At 46.3% G+C, this 17370-nt stretch overlaps 1 protein-coding gene across 2 annotated transcripts in view; it reads left to right on the top strand.

Annotated features, from left to right (window-relative positions):
* Window positions 1-4696: 4696 nt before the first annotated feature.
* LOC125946954 (uncharacterized) overlaps window positions 4697-17370 on the top strand; it is a 55983-nt gene continuing 43309 nt past the window's right edge. For both annotated transcript variants that reach the window (XR_007468016.1, XM_049671169.1), the window contains exons 1-3: window positions 4697-4835; window positions 12482-12618; window positions 12686-12753. Coding sequence is in view for 1 of the 2 variants with exons in the window: in XM_049671169.1 (XP_049527126.1) it covers window positions 4740-4835; window positions 12482-12618; window positions 12686-12753 (301 nt within the window). In the remaining variant the exon portion in view is untranslated. The remainder of the gene's footprint in view (window positions 4836-12481; window positions 12619-12685; window positions 12754-17370) is intronic.

Raw genomic sequence — 17370 nt, 5'->3', positions numbered from 1 at the left:
CTTCTGCTGCCTTCTCACCTCTTCGTCTTTACACTTTACATCGTCGGGCGCCGGCCACTTTGGTTCCAGGCGGTCCACTGTTTTGGGAAGCCTGGTTCGCAGGCTGCGACCCAACAGAAGCTACGCTGGGCTGAATGAACCCTGTGACGCCTGCAGTGTCTCTGTACGACAGAAGAGCCAGAAAAGGATCGTCTGCTTTAGCAAACAATTCTTTGATCATACGCACCATCCTTTCCACTTTCCAATTTGACTGTGGGTAGTTTGGACTTGAGGTGATGTGTTGGAAGCCATAGCGCTTCGCAAAAGCTCCAAGGGAATGTGAAGCAAACTGCGGTCCATTATCGCTTCGTACTACTGCGGCAATGCCAAAACGAGCAAAAATACTTTTGACTGCATTGATGACTGCCTCAGAGTTCGTGCTTCGCATGTAGATGACATCAGGGTAGCGTGAACGATAATCAACTACTAGTAGGTAGTTGTGTCCCTTGTAAATAAACAAGTCCATTCCCACTTCTTGACACGGTTGCGCTGGAGTCTTCGTTACCACCAATGGCTCAATTCTTTGCGCTCGTGTGACTGCACACCGTCTGCAGCGAGTGACTCTGTCCCGTATTTGCTGTGAAAGTCCGTACCACCACACGGACTCCTGGGCCCTTAGGCGGCATCGGTTAATTCCCTGGTGGCCTTCATGGATAAGTTCGAGCGTATCCTTTTGCAGCGAAGCCGGGATGACGAGCGATTACCTTTTAGCGGAGTCCTGCTTGAACACCCACGCAATCAAGAAGCGTTCGTACCCGAACCTCGTCGGTAGCTTTGTGCAATCCTGCAGCATAGGAATAGTCCTCGAACTGCTAAATCCAGGTAGACCATGTACTTGGGTCAGCGAAGTCGAAGCTCGATGGTTGTTGGAGTCCAGGTACTCCGACAAACGTAGCGTCCGGCTTGTTCGCCATTACAGAGAGCGAACGGCGGCCACTTCTGACAACATGTACGATGAAGGGTGCTGACAGACGCTAGCTGCGTCTACCCAAGTAACTCGGAGCCTATTTGGCCGAACGAATGCACCCCTTTATTAGGCAACACCATATTTACAGAACGCATGGCACGTAGCGCCCTCTACAATGTATGTTTCCGCCGACCATCATGACTGGGACGCCACGCTGCCCTTCGTAACATTTGCCAATAATTCCTCCCGGCATGACTCTGCGAGTTTTTCTCTGTTTTTATCTCTTGTACGGAAGAAATCCCACGCTGCCATTTGACACACTGCTTCCCGCCGTTCTTGATTCGTCGTCAGAATACGCCCGTGACTTGATCTTCCGAGCTGTCGAGGCCCGCCAGATTGCACGCCTGCGCCTTACCGCTTCGCAAGAAAAGCAAAGACGCTTCTATGATGCCGGCCAACGCGATTCGCACTTCAACCCTGGTGATGTGGTCCTTCTTTGGATATCGTCACGGCGTGTTGGCCTTCGCGAAAAGTTGATTTCGCCTTATTCTGGCCTGTACAAGGTCTGGCACCAAGTGACCGATGTCACAAATGAAATCACGCCCCTCAATTTTTCGACCTTCCACCGATGTCGTCCAGGTCACACGCCTTAAGTGATACCACTCGGACGATCTAGCAAGCACCGCGACGGCGCCTTCGCCACCGGGGTCATGTTACCAAGCAATGCTCGAGGCAACGCTGAGGACAATACAGAAGACGACGACGCTCTCTGATGTCGCGCGGACTGGTTTTGTATCTTGTATGCCTCGCATGCTAGTGGGCGCTTTGTAAATATTCTGTAAATTTAAATTAAACCTCTTTTCCCCCGTAACAATATATATTCTAAAGAAAAGTGTGGTAGGTCTGGTTGCGTATTCAGGGGAAGAAGTGGTCACACGTACGAAAACGCAACTTTTATTTCCTAACATTTGGGCAGTGGCATGGCCTTCGTCAAAAAAGTTTCTAACGTTTTCTAAGGTTCATTCTCTTAAATTATGAATTGTGGACAAGAAATTACAAAGGGCCTGCCTTGGCAGAAACGTTAGGAAGTAAATGTTGCGTCTTCGTACGTGTTAACACTTCTTTCTCCATATACCGGGTGTTCAAAATTAAGACGGTATTTTTCACAATCGCCTGTAGCAGGTAGCATAACTCTTATCGTTGAGCTGGGTTATTTGAAGAGGCGGACATTAGTAGCACTATAAATCGAAACACGCAGTCAGTTAATTAACAATAATTCACTAACTACCTTCATAGTTAATTACTTTACGACACATATTGCAATTTACGAATTGTAGCCGGTGAGCTTGTCAGGCGTATCCACTTGGAATCAATTTCCCAAATGACACCAGTTTGGAGATATGCGCCATCAAACTCGCCGTAAAAATGCACTGTTGTTCCACTTACTATTTTACTTAAATGCTGTTTTATACATTGAAGCACAAAGGTAACTGGAACGCCGATGTATTTTTTCCCACATTTTGGGACATAATATCTAGACACTGGTCTCATACTAGAAATTTATTTCAAATGGATGCGTCTTGCAACCTCACCGGCTACAATTCGTAAATTGTAATATGTGTCGTAAAGAAATTAACTAAGAAGTTCATCAGTCAATTTTTGTTCATTAGTAGTATATGTGTTTCAACTTATCGTGCTCCTAATGTCCGCCTCTTCGAGTAACCCATATCAACCATAAGAATTATGCTACTTGCCACAGGCGAACTTCAAAAATTCCGTAAAGCTTAATTTTGAACACCTTCTTGACACTGAAAGCATGAAGCTTCATTTGAAGAGGTTCATTAAGAACATCTTGTCAGCATAACATATTGGGAAGCAATAAACAAGAAACGAAGCACTTGACGGCCACTGGCTGCGTAACGTTCTTTCTCAAGTTCATATTTTGGACACTGAAAACTTTCTCCACACATTCTGCGTCAACACAACAGCAGGCTGAAACGCAGAAACAATGAAGGTAGCCTTTATAACAAACAATGAAGGTAGCCAAAAATACTGCAGGCAGCTGTCATACCTTCAATATAATGGATTGCGTAGTGTCGGACAATTGTTAATTATAGTTCCAGTGTGCGTTCCTTTAGTTCGAGTCAAACAACAAAAGCTGTGCCAGGTGACTTATGAGGAAGTTAACAGAAAACTTCAATAGTCTAAAAGCACAAAAACACGTTTGCGGATTACTCAGAACACGGAGTCTACCGGTTTCCGCATTATTGTAAAGAGCACAGTGTGGCATTGGCTCGCCTATGCTTGGACGATAGGGCTACACTGCTGAGAAAAAGAGATAAACGGTCGTTTTCGCCGATTTGAAATATTGTTCTAAGCTTCACGCTATTTTATGAAGGCATCAATCTCTCTAGATATAGGTATTGTGTAACGGGTGAGTTAATTGACGTACAAAAGGCAGTTGGTAAGGTAACGCATGCATCAACACCAATAAGATGGACCTTCGTGCGTACCAGGTAGATCGACTTTAGCATGCAGTGGAGCATTGCTTGAATACATTTCTTTTTGTTTTATTGCGATAGCAATTATATGGACACTCAAAAGCAGATTTCTGCCGTCGGCGTCGCCGTCGCCGTCGGCGTCGCCGTCGCCGTCGCCGTCGCCGTGAGGTTCCGTATGACGTCATTTGGAGATGAAATCGTCGCCGCGCGCCGAACGCTGTATGTGCGAGTGAAAGGGCGCGAGGGGCGCGTCTTTCACGGGGAGTGAACGCACGGCGGAGAACAAACGCGCGTTCTGCGCCGTGCTCGCTTAAGGGCTGCAGAAGTAGGCGTCTCTTTTCTCCTTTACAATCACCATATATGTAGAGCAAACGCGCCTTCTTCGGACGCGCGAGAGGCCGTGGGGGAGGGGGAGGGAAGGGAGGCGACGTTTAGCTGCGGCACCAAGTGCCTATTTATATCAGAGGCTCCAGCAACAGTCACCAACGCCGCACGCATTTTGAGCTAACGCGGGCAAAACGCCGATGGCGTCGACAACAGTTCTGCGTGTTGTTGCTACCAAAGCCGCTCACCTTACTTCGTATGACATTGCTGTGTTGCTATCGCATTCATTGCTTCGCCCTTAGGGCGAAACTGTGACATTTTCTTTTTCTATATACGATTTCTCATTATACACTTTCTATACTTTCTTGCCTGTCAGCTTTTCTTTTCCATCAATTGTGTTGTTTGCGTTGTACGACAAGTGCGTATTTGATTGCTTCTATGTAAGTTCGAAAATCTTTACACGTGTTATGCTGCCGTGGTGTCCTATGTTAATTGTTTTAATACAAGTTGTTATATTCCTTGCGCAGGCTTGATGGCTTTGGAATAATACTGTCATAGAGCCCACATTTGCTGCATCTTTTTTTTATAATTTTGCGGGAACCAGGACACTGTGCGCTGGAATTCTACTTTGTCATTGTGTTCGCATTCCATAAAAAATAAAGAAAGAAAAGCTGTAAACACAAATCTCTAAAAAGAGGTAATACATACGTTTATTCGAAACTGCAATCTAGAACTCTCCCAGCCTCGTGAAACTGATGACTCAAGCAGACGCTTTTAGATAATGCATTTTTTTATTATATAACTTCCACGCCTTTGTGCCCTATTCATTGGTCGCGCACCTGTAAACGCATCACCATTGAGCTGACGTCGGCGCCCATTCGTCATATTTGAGAAAAGCTTTGTGTAAACAGCGTTACGCGGAATGTGTTGCAGACGGCGCGCTCTAGGGAGGTTTCTGAAGCAAGCACATGGAGCTTCTAGCAGGTTTTCTGTTTTCCGTGTGTTTGGTCCTGTCGGAATGCAAGTTTGGACCATACCCAATGAAAGCTTACAGTATACGAAAGGTAGTTATATTTTCGCTTAATTATAATATAAAGTACCAAGTTGGATCTTTACTTATTGTGTGAAAAATCAAGTCTAACTTTCATCTTAATCGTTAGTGCTTTTTAAACAAGCTTCTCAAGGATGATTTCATGTTGCGGGATATTTGTTGTTTTCTACTGTTTTCTATACGTCCGGCCAGTGCACTTCATATTGTTGGCAAAAGGCCAACAAGCGAAAATTAATTGCTATCGAAGTGGTTAAGGAGAGGACATGGCTGTTATAGCGACTGCATCCTGCCGTCGTTTTCTATGGAAGGGTCTAGAAGAGCCGGATCTGTTACGGGGGGCGTTTGTGTAAACTATGTTGTAATTTAGGAGAAAAGTTAACTGGTCTAGTTTGTTTGGTTCACTATTCCAGGACGCAAAAAACTAAGAGAATGGTAAGACAAAAATGATAGGACTGCACGCTGACTAGCAACTTATTTAGTTAATGGGAACAAGCCTCTGTAAATGCACTAGTCTTTCCCTGGAAGCCTTATCAGAGTCTATTGTTGACGTGCAGTTCGAATTCAGAGTTGACGCATATGAATACAACGAAACCTCTACTGTGCTTTGAATAAAAGTATTTATTTATGTTGTAATAATGTTGTATTTATGTTCTTATAAGAATTATTCATGTCATATTTAGAAACGTCTCGCGGTCATTTGGACGCACAAATTAAAACCGCGTGCCGAATATTTACATCATCATGGCTTCATGAGGAATAATCGATCGCTTGATTCGTATTATGCACCGCCTAGTATAATGTTATCAAAATAAGTAATGCTCTAACAGACGTATATTGATTGCCTCATGTTAATGTTCGAAGTTTCTTGATTCTCTAATAGACACGCTAATGATAACGTCTTTCAGCTCCAGTATTCAAAGTGTCACTCTTACTCACTGTAGGTGTTCTAAATTCAGTCAGGTTACTGCTCATTTTACGAATATTCAAGCTAATCGTTCATCAGCTAGCAAAGCATTAAAATCGCTTACATATTTGAAGGCTGTACTGAAATCGACAAATCTCCATTTGAATGTAATGAAACCACCATAAATAACAAAGAGTGGTATGTATGAAGATGTGCAGCGTCTTACGGACATTTTGAGGCTTCAGAATTGACGTTCACACGTATAGTACAGATGTGTGTCAGATATCTTTACCGAACCTGTTAATTTTTTTATTCCGGCCTACCCGTCCCCACGTGGGAGCGGCCCGCAGCTCTGCCCTAGGGCAGGGCTTCTCGGGACCTATGTAATAAAGTTCTTTGTCTGTCTGTCTGTCTGTCTGTCTGTCGGTCGGTCGGTCGGTCGGTCGGTCGGTCGGTCGGTCGGTCGGTCGGTCGGTCGGTCGGTCGGTCGGTCGGTCGGTCGGTCGGTCGGTCGGTCGGTCGGTCGGTCGGTCGGTCGGTCGGTCGGTCGGTCGGTCGGTCGGTCGGTCTGTCTGTCTGTCTGTCTGTCTGTCTGTCTGTCTGTCTGTCTGTCTGTCTAAGCCGTTTTTTAATGTGACCTGTCTACTACAGTTCAATAGGTTTTTATGCTCATTGCATATGTTTGGCTTTAAAATTGTTTCCGCGCGATTTTCATAATCCACGAGCACATGTGTGTTGCCTGTATTCTGATTTTACTGATGTGTACTTACACGACTAGCCTTAAGGTAGGAGTAGTTTGATATAAAAACTAACAAAGAGAGTGCTCTTATTGCTATATGTTACCGCATGCTGCCAACTTAAAAGAGGCTAACATGGTTTTCATTCTGTTTACACTGTATTTTCTCAGTTCATCTCTTATAATTATTGGGGAAATTAGGTTGAATCTTCAAACCGCCAAAAGGTGGACTCTGGGGATGTTGCGCTGCAACTTAGTTAGTCCGCAGCAACGGCAACCCACTTGCTTACTGGTGTAGATTCCGGAAATGGGCCGGGAAGGTCTAAACCGGCACGATGGAAGGGCTTGGCATGGATGTCGAGCGGCTGCGGGTAACAAGCGGGAAGCTGGGATGGCTTCTTGCGTCGTTGTAATAGTTCACAAACGGCGACATAAAGTCGCACAAAACAGGAAAGGCCCGGCCAGAAAAAATGGCGGCGTACTCATTCATAGGTTCGAGATACGCCGAGTTGTCCTGCCGTTGGTGCATCGTGAACCTCTTATAGAACGGTTGAGCGGAGGTGTTTGGGTATTACAAGTAGGAACTCTGAGCCGTCCGGATGAAGGTTACGACGGTACAGAGTACCGTCGCGGATGACGAAGAGGCATAGAGTAACATCGGCCGGAGAGTGTTCAAAACGGTCGATGAGTGCTTTGATGTATGCGTCACGGCGTTGCTCGTCGGCGATATGAAGGAGCTGCGATACTGAGAAAACGCAAGCAGCACTGTCAGTATTTGAGGAGTCAGAGTCGTCAACATTGTAATGCGACTAGCTGCTAAGGTGTTGGTGCAGGCGGCCAGACTTTTCACCCAAGTTGTTCTCTGAAGATTGGGGAAAGGTATTCACGAGTGTACTTGTTTATCTTTGTCAAGTGACCGCGTTTTACCGTCTAAGTGTTATCGCTCAGCGCAAGATGCGCCTTCATGTATCGGAAGTTTGTCGGATGTTATTGAGGGTTGTATCCGCTGTCTGTCGTCACCGAACTTTGTGTAATCTCAGTACATGTATCAGCAACGCGAATTGTGTAGTAATCTCTGGAAAACAGGCCATCACCAGGGATTACTCTGGAAGTTTCGATGACTCATGTATAAAAACGGACGAGTTTGACCCGCTGATCAGATTTCGACTAACGCCGACTGTGTTCACCGCTATTAGCTGTGCTTTGAGTGTAGCCTGTTTTTCTGGGCACCAGTTCACCCAATAACGAGTTAGTTTCTTCATTCACAGTTTTGCTACTGTGCTCTTGACCGTCACTGCTACGTGATGTCTGCTGGAGGTGCTAGTGCGCTCATGCACCTGAACGCCCACGCAAAGGCGCGATCAAAGCCCGAAACCCAAGGACAACACCAACGTTGCCAAGGACGAGCGAATTAGCCGTAGGCAGCAATGACTGCTACGGGAGCACGGACTTCTACATGACAATACCAGGAAGTGCACGGCTACGACAACGGCTACAATGACAGCCCCAGTGTCGCTAACACCGATCATGCTACAGCAGCCCAGGGAGCCATCGACATTCCGCGGATCAACATTTGAGGACCCGAAAAGATGGCTGGAGACGTATGAAAGGGCTGCTAGTTTAACAACTGGAACAGCGACGACAAGCTGAGCCATGCCTTTTTCGAATTGGAAGATGCCGCCAGGACATGGTTCGAAAATTGAGAAGTGGCTTCTTACAGATATTCACAAGCGTCGTGCGCAAAGAGCGAGCCCAAGCTCCACTAGAAACTCTAGTGCAGCACCCCAATGAGACCATCGCGATCTTCCCGGAAGAGAAGACCCGTCTTTTCCGGCACACCAACACGGAAATATCTGACGAAAAGAAAGTTCGCTTCTTGATGCGGGGTTTGAAAGAGCAATTATTCGCCGGATTCATACGCAACCCGCCCAAGACTGTCGCAGAATTTGTTTCGGAGGTCACAACGATCGATAAGACGCTTGAAATGCACGCCAGGCAATACAACCACTATGCGTAACCACCACGCATACTACACCGAAGCTCAAGCGCTAGGCGCCGACTACCTGCGAGAGACTATGAGAGTGGTCGTACACGAAGAGCTGCAGAAGTTATGCCTAAGGTCGCAGCCTCAGGTGGCCTCGGTCACTGACATACTTAAAGAAGAGATTCAGCGGTCACTCGAATTACTAGGAGCTCCGGAATTGCCACAACCACAGCCGGAAGCGATGACCTACGCCGCCGCCGCCAGCAAGCCTGTCCGTCGCCCAGCGCAGCTACCTGAAGAAGACGGACATTTGGCGCACCCGTGACCACCGTCCGCTCTGCTATCACTGCGGGGAAGCCGAGAATGTCTAACGCCGATGCCCATACGGCGAGATGGGCCTACGAGGGTTCGCCGTCAACGCGCCCTGTCCACAGCTTGGCGAGCGGGGCCACGTCACATCGCCGACTATCGCCAGAACGCAGTTGAGATGCCGACATGCTTTGCGTTCGCCATCGCCAAGATGCTACCTCTCACAGCAGTGCCGACCCTACACTGGCCCAGCCCAGCCCGGCGCTGGTCCGTGAGCCCTTATCCGGAAAACTAAAAGCTGCAACTGATCGAGGTGCGGTAGCTGCACATCGAAATGACAAAGATCCACTGCCGCCTACGACGCTTCAAGACCTACCTCGACGACACAGCAATGACCCGCCGCCATACCGATGTAGCCTGGAAGCCAAGAATACGCCGATCAAGGGTCACCTGACGACGCGACGTACCAGCAACATGCCAACGTGGCGCAGCCGTGATCCAACGCCAAGACCTAAGCGCAGCGGAAGACAAAGCACCACCGACCTCAACGTGCTTCTTGACGGCATGTAGTCACGGCCTTAGTGGACGCAGGAGCTCACTACTCCGTCATATAAGGGGACCCATTGCCGCCCTGTTGAAGAAAATCAAGACTCCATGGGATGGCCCTCAAATTCGGACAGCTGGAGGACACCTCATAACGCCCACTGGAATCTGCACGGCCAGAATTACAGTTCATGACCGGACCTACCTTGTGAAATTCGTTCCTCCAACAGTGATCACGAGACCTAATTCTCGGCATGGACTTCCTGAACCAACACGGTGCAATCATCGACCTGAGATCAAATTCGATAACGCTGTCAACAGACCAAGCGATACCGACGGAGAGGTTTTCCAGTCAGCGTGCCTTGAGTATGCTTGAGGACGAACTCAGCGTCCCGCCTCGATCCAGCATGGTCATCTCCGTCGGCACCGAAACACGCGCATATGTGTTCGTTGCCTGTGGACGAGGAATATCGGCTGCTGTATTGAAGTCATGAACTATGTGAGTGCATTTCGTTTAAGCAGTTTTTAGTGCGAAAACATTTCCCACGGGCAGCCAACACCTGATTCTTCCTATCGGTAAGGCTCAGAAGGGAAGGTGGCGTCTCCTTGTATTACGTTCTCGTACGAAATGCTCATTTCCCCACTATAGACTACTCTCTCAAAACACAATATTCGAGCATTTGTATCAATGTGCCAATCAAAATGATGCTACATGTTTTCGCATAATATTATTCTACCGTCCTAAAGAACAACTCGGGCGACCTTGAACGAGATTGAGAGGGCTATTTATAAAGAAATTTGAACATAAAACATTTTTCTAATATTGATGTTCTGAGTAAAATTACTAGTTAAAAAGCAGTAGTAGAATAAGAATGCGCAGATTTGTTATCAACAAGAGGCCTACCTTTGCTGGTAATCGCAACAAGCTGGGATATACAGAGAAGTAAGAACACAGTGCCAAAAATGAGCAAGTTTTAAAAATGTAGAGGTGTTGAGAATTAAGTAAAAAAATAGTTTGTTCACAAATCCAGAAAATACGATGAGCTACTTCCAGTTTACTTCTATTTGCACTGTAAATAAAGATATTTGCTATATTATACATGCGCGGCCGATTGTTGCGAATTTAAGAAAAAACACATTTCGTCATATTGTCGCCGTCGCCCGGTGACCATTGATAATTTTTGTCCCGTTTACTGATATCTTTCTCTAAAAACCAGTAGCAGTTTAGCACTATTCAGTCGCGTGTTTGTAATGAGTAAAAGTATTACAAAAAATGTCAAATATACCACCTGTTTTGACCTCTCGTAGAATTGACCTGTCGGAAGGTTTCTGGTCCATTTAGCTTGCATACTTCCTTCGAATAAGAATTATTCGTTCGGGTTGCTGTTGGAGAAGCTTGCTTATTGAAAATTTCTTCGCTGACCTAGAGAACGCCGAGAACAGACTTGCCGCTGCTGTTTGGCTTAGAAAGATTAGTTCATGTTTTTGTGTAACAGCCACACAACCGCGACAGCAAACATTTTGCCCAATTTATCAGTTTTTTCTTGCGTTATTCCTTCTAACGTGCGAAGCATTCCTTCACATCTTGACCTGCTAGGTACTAACATCACACGTTTCTATTTTTTACGGACCACACTTTTGTCCATGACCTATAAGCTCTGTTCGCCATGTCAATGTCCCTCATACCAGGAGTTCCGCAACAACGCAATGTATGATAAGCTGACAGGATTTTAATATCGTGCTCGGGTGATGTCACGGCGGTGGTCTGCTGGATAAGTCACTCCAGAGCACAGGTGGACGCCCGCCTTCTTTGCCCGAGTGCTGGGACAACATGCTCCAAGCCAAGTGTCGATTTAACACAACTTCAACCTTGCGACGGAGTCGCACATTACACATGCGACTCTCTCAAAAGTGTGCCGCTGCTGTACCTGCTTGATCTTGCCACCACAGAGCTAGAGAAACGTAACCCAAGTATTCAATAACGCTCCACCTCGACTCGAGAAGGTGGATGACAGTTTTGTCCCTTGACAGAAGTGGTCACTGCGTTTCAGCGACACGCCATGGGGATTATGCTTGGTAGAAAAGCATGTATAGCGTACCTGTTTAACTCAAGCAGTCAAGATTACGATTTTTCATCAGCCCATTTCAAAGGGGATGCAAATAGATCATGATCGTAGAGTGGCAGGAAGAGCTTCGAATAGATGATCGTTCGAAAATACGGGGGTTAGAAGTTTTCAGCCGATTGCGTATGCATTAAGTCCATGTGGATGTCTGTGGAAACAACGCTTAACATTACACGGTAGGTTAGTTCGTATCGGCATATGAGCATCATACGTGGTAGAATGCTGATAGAAGTGCCGTGTGCCTCCAGTTTCTTATATGTGGTAGTATCAAGATACATGTATGACAATAAAGCCTAAGTTAACGTTAAGCGGCTTCCTTGCCTCCCCCCCCCCCCCTTCACCGCAATACAGTGTTCCTTTTCGCTATAAACAAATTGATGAGCGTGAAATAGTTATTGAGTTCATATGGTAGCGAAAGCGCTCGCTCACTGGTACTTTCCGACAGCCCTCGCACGTTTCCTCGCTCGGAAGCAATATGCCACCTGCTGTTTCCCGTCGTAGACTTGGAACCGTGATATGGATGATGTTTTTCAGCGCATTCGATAGCCCCGTTATTTTGCAGCCTAATAAAATTGATCATTTTCCTTATTCGACAATTGCCATTGTAATTTCAGCCACATCGTTTGTTACATAAACAGCACAGGAACAACTTCATATATTTCTAAGCACGGCGGACACGCATGGCACGTCTTGTGCATTGCCTATAAAAAGCTCGCTAAGAAAAGTGTAATGATTCCTGCGTATATATACGCGTTTACCTTGAACTGCTCATGACTGGAGATATCCGTCCATGTATGCTAACAGAGAGGAAGAAAGCTGCCCAATCTTGCACCAGAGCATTTGCGTTTAAGCTGATTGGCAGAACTCTAGCTGTAAGTCAAGTGAAGTTATGATGAGGATGATAAAGGCAACAGGCTTGACCACAATTTTCAATCCCAGTATGTGCTTTGCGGACAATCAAAGGACATTGATGGAAAAATGGGTGCTGTATAGATGCTAATATGCACACGCAGCGATGCCTCAGTATGTATAACAAGTATTCGGCTCTCCTTCCTTTCAGTTCCTGGATACAACGGAACCAATATGGACAGTTTATACAACCGGACCCACAACTCGTCGATGCGAAGTTGACGAGGTTCTAGACGTGACGAAAGCTTCAGTTTATATCAAGCGACACTTTTTTCTTCGAGGAAAACAGTAAAGTCGTCCGATATCGTTTAGTACCGTTTAAGCAAATATGCTTATAAACTTTTTTTGTTCACAGGATGTCTACAAGAATTACAGGAACTTTCAGTCCGTATCGAACGAAGCACATGGAAATCCATATTTCAGGTACCTTAGCAAGCTGAGCTCTTCATTTACATTATATTCTCTACATGACATATGCTGTTTCTATGCGTTCTTAAAAATAGACTTGTACCTGTAGGTGAATCCTTCAGATACTGAATGTCTGAATTTCGGTTCATGGCTTAGCTTTCTTAAAAGCGCACAGAATTACTGGTGGCACGTGCTTCAAGGTCGCTCTTTAGCACTTCCTTTTATGGTGCGACTCTGGCTGAACAAACAATAAAAATATCAAGGGCACTTAGGTATCCCTACGTGGATGAATAAGAAAGCATTGCGAGGTTTCTCCGATGACGCCTCAGCCTCGTTTGCGCATTTACGTGCACGTCCAAAAGGAGCCGGACGCAGCTATTGAACGAGAAGTCGAAGTCGAAGGTTCGCCCATCGGAGCGCACGACAGAAGTCACAGAAATCACCGCACGGACAGGTGACAGCGCCGCGACGCGCGGTGCTATATAAAGACCGACCACACAGTTTCTGCAGATTCCCGCCAACTGCAACTTATGCAACCGTAATCTTCACTAGGAAACGCTGGCGGGAACGCTATGCGTGAAGGCGAGCTTTCCGGTTCATTTTGATTCTTGCCACCGCATGGCCGGCGCCGCCGCTGCCGTATTGATGGATGGATGGATGGATGCTATCCGCGTCCCCTTTGAAACGGGGTGGTGGGTTGCGCCACCAGGCTCTTGTTATTATTTTGCCTAATGTCCTACCTTTATTTTTGAGAAACACACAAATACAAAGAATTTCAGGCTTCAACCGTTTTGAACCATTATTGGGAACTCTGTTTCTGTACGTCTCCGTTTGTGGTCTCCCTACTTGTCTGCCACCAAACCTCCAGCCGCCTCTTACTAATTTCTACAGCTGACATGTTTACTTTGGCCGTGCTATCCCTGCACCCAAGGACTTCAAGGAGGTCAGAGGAGCCTTGATTTGCAGCTGGGTAGATTTCTTCACATTTCAATAAAACATGTTTCACCGTTTCTCTAGCTTTACCACAGCAAGCACACGCGGCTTCGTCCTTGGTGTACTTCGCTTTATAACTCCGCATTCTAAGGCATCCTGATCTCACTTCGAAAAGTAAGGAGCTTCCCTTTGAGTTTTCATAAATTGTTTCTTTCCTGATTTCCTTTTTTCCTTTGAGGTAGTTAGTCATAGCAGGTTTGTTTTCCATTGATGCCACCCATAACCTTGTCTCAGCCTCTCTCAGTTTGCGTTTGACGTTCTTTGTTGCCGTGTTGCTGGCCATACCGGTCACATATTTGCTGGTAAGCTTCCTAGTTCTTTTCCTCAACTGTGATTCAATGTTTTGCCTGTACAGATACCTGAACACTCTTGCACCCCATCTACTTTCTTCCATTTTCGTCAGTCGTTCTTCAAAATTAATTTTACTCTGAGCCTCCCTTGTTTCAAAATTTGTCCAGCCCATATCACCCTGCACAGCTTCATTAGTAGTCTTCTCGTGGGCGCCCAACGTGAGGCGTCCCACTGACCTTTGGTTGCCATCGAGTTGCCTGACTTCAAGCAAACAACCGCATTTCCAAATGTAAGCCCTGGAACCATCACACCTTTCCACATACCCCGGAGCACCTCGTACCTATTGTATCCCCATAGCGCTCCATGTAGGCACTGAGGTGAGCGCCATCTAATGGTGCTTCAAGGAACCCAGCATCCACGCGGCGCGCGCCTTTCTTTGATCGGCTGTCACCTCGTGACTTTTTATACCATCTCCGGGGATGCCACCGGAATTTCGGCTTCATGAGCCATATAATGCTGTCGCACTACAAGTGCTCTGTCCACGTGTCGCGAAGCAGTTTATGTTTGACAGCACAGTTGAGTGACAGTCAGTTGCAAAATACTCCCTTTAAAATGCACTGATTGTGCCGTCACAACTAAAGTTCGTAGAAACCAACCACAGGCATTTCATGACATCGTAAAACGTGCCCTCAGCGCCCTTAATAATAAGAACTATTATTAGGTGCCCTGAGGTATTAAACCGTGTATTATATGGTACCATTAAGCTGCTCTATCAATGCGCTTGCAGATACAGCAAAGCACGCCCTATTGAAAAATTTGTACGCGAATTGTGCGAGAAATGTGCGAGATGTATGCATATCGCACAGATCTGACGAGAAGTGTGTGATGTGCTACGCACATTCAACGAGATATCGTAGAAAATGTGCGAGATCTGTACGCATGAGCTGCGTAGACTTCACGAAGTGTGCGAGATCTATGCGAGGTGCTACGCGAATGCATGTGCGAGATGTACGCATGTGCGAGATGTGTGCGATGTGCGGCGCCAACCTAACGAGATTCTGTACGAGGTGTGCGAGATAGCGTGTGATGTGTACGCACTGTAGTCATTGAGCAACGAGATCTTGGCCGATGACTACGAATTGCATACAAAGTGCATGCACCTAAGTCGTAGTGTATGCAAAAGCTCGTGAATGACAGCAAGATTTTATGATGAATCGTTTGTAGCACATGCAAGGACATAATCAATGTGCTGTATGACGACGTCGAACCATTGTGCCACATTTAGCAGCATAAAGTGCAGAATGAATAAGAGCGCCAGTGTTGAATTTCTGCAATTTCATATAATGGACACACACATCTCCATGAAAGCTCATGTCAGTCCTAATGATGCAATGATTTTCACTTGGCGACATATTCTCGGATAATCACTTGCGGCTATTGCCGCAAGTGATTGCCTTCGTGTGACGCATTGCTCAACCAGCCAATAAGCGCGCACTCACAGTGATATAGCCAAAAGCTGTTGTCCGAGAGGACGTCCCTTGTTCAGAGTGGATCACCCGAAGCTCTTAATGCAATGTAGGGTTGAGTACCTTCACAGTTTCGGAAAAAAAATGCTATAGGTTTGTTTTTATGCATAATAAAAGAAGCTGGCAATGCGATTATAGCTCACTGAAAACACATCCAACACGGACGAGTTGGCAAATGATTTTATTGCATGCAGTTTGATCAGTAACAGAAGATTGTCACAGCCTAATCATATTGCTTGCGTCAGAGCTGTCAGTCAGAGGTAGCAATGCAGAAATTTTAAGCTGCACATTTTCCAAACAGCTAAGTGTGCCCTCCCCCCCCCCCCCCCACAAGACGAGTAATTCACGAAGAAAGTTGGGTTAGTTGGTGTTGATGCAGTTGCTGTGACTAGTGCGAACAACGGAAAAACAGGTGGGACAGGACAGAGCCCTCTCTCGTATCCCACCTTTTTTCCGTTAGTCTTGTTCGCGTTAGTAATTATGTAACAGCCCCCACAAGACTATCAAATCTGCTACTCACTTTTTATTGCCCATATTTTAAGAGGTTGTTAGTGCCTGTTTATGCCAAACTGTAGCAGGCAGGCATAAACTGGCCATGCATGCCCACATGTAAAAAATTAAACGAACCACAAACTCAGTGTAAATAAATTGGTGAATAAATAGCCAAAATAGCAGCCAAAATCTATCGCACTTTGACAGAAAAAAATAAAGAAATTACATAACCATCAATCACTAATGCTGTCATACGATCAGCACATTTTGCCCAATTGCTGCTTGAAAAATTATTTGCACTAAGTCTTTCACAACTTGTGCACTGTATGCTGAGAGAGCTTGACGTAGTAAAAAAACCTCGTATTTGCCGCTCAACAGCGGCAAATACGAGTTTAGCGTGGCAACGGAGCATTATCTGTGTATATACTACACAAAACTGAATTTGAAATTAACGGAGAAATAACTAAGTAGTTCGTGCAGTGATGGTTCAGAGCAAGGCAACGCTTTGCGATTCGTTAAAAGCTGACCTCGAAACGACCAAAATGTCAATGTCCCTACATTCAAGCAGGATCGTTAAATGACGAACATGCAGCATATCCTGGCGTTCGCGCACGCCGGAAACAAACTAAAAAACACTTTTGCAAATCGCTGACACAATAACGACGCATATCAGATGCGCGCACGCACGCACGCACGCACACACACACACACACAAACACAAGCAGTGTCCGAAAGCACTCGCGACAGACAGTGCGGACGTTCTCGCGCGTTGGCAAATCGAGCCGGCGTGGCAGCAGCGTCCGATGCACAGACGGCCCTCTTCATGAACTATACACATCCGCAAAACGGCACACAAGCCAGAACAAAGTGCGTCGACGACGCCACTCGACACCAAATCCGTCGTCGATAACGCCGCATTAAAACACGGACACCTTGTTGAATTCACAAACATTCACAAACCAAACCACGATATGCTGCGATTTAACGGCCCTGACGGGTTGATACGGCTGCTCCGCAGGTTGCTGTCCTCGATCTTGAAAGAAACGTTGTTGAAACACGCCGCATCACTCGCATAACATGTGAATACCAGCCGCCACCATCCATGCGATCACGATTACCATGGAGCACCGTGCCGATGGGGCTCTTGCGTTGCCCAGGGGGCGCTGCAAAAATGGTGCTAAAAAGCGCCCTCAATCCGAAACTGGGTAGTACCAAGCTCGGTCGTCTGCTTCGGGAAGCACGTTTACAATATGGACCCGCCACTTTCGGTTGTGTTGTACCACGGCTTGCAGCGAATATCGGGCGCCGAAGATTTTTGCGTGGGTGGCAT

Source organism: Dermacentor silvarum, chromosome 7 (genome assembly GCF_013339745.2).
Source record: "Dermacentor silvarum isolate Dsil-2018 chromosome 7, BIME_Dsil_1.4, whole genome shotgun sequence".
In the NCBI taxonomy this organism is placed as follows: Eukaryota; Metazoa; Arthropoda; class Arachnida; order Ixodida; family Ixodidae; genus Dermacentor; species Dermacentor silvarum.
This window is presented reverse-complemented; position numbering and strand designations above follow the sequence as displayed.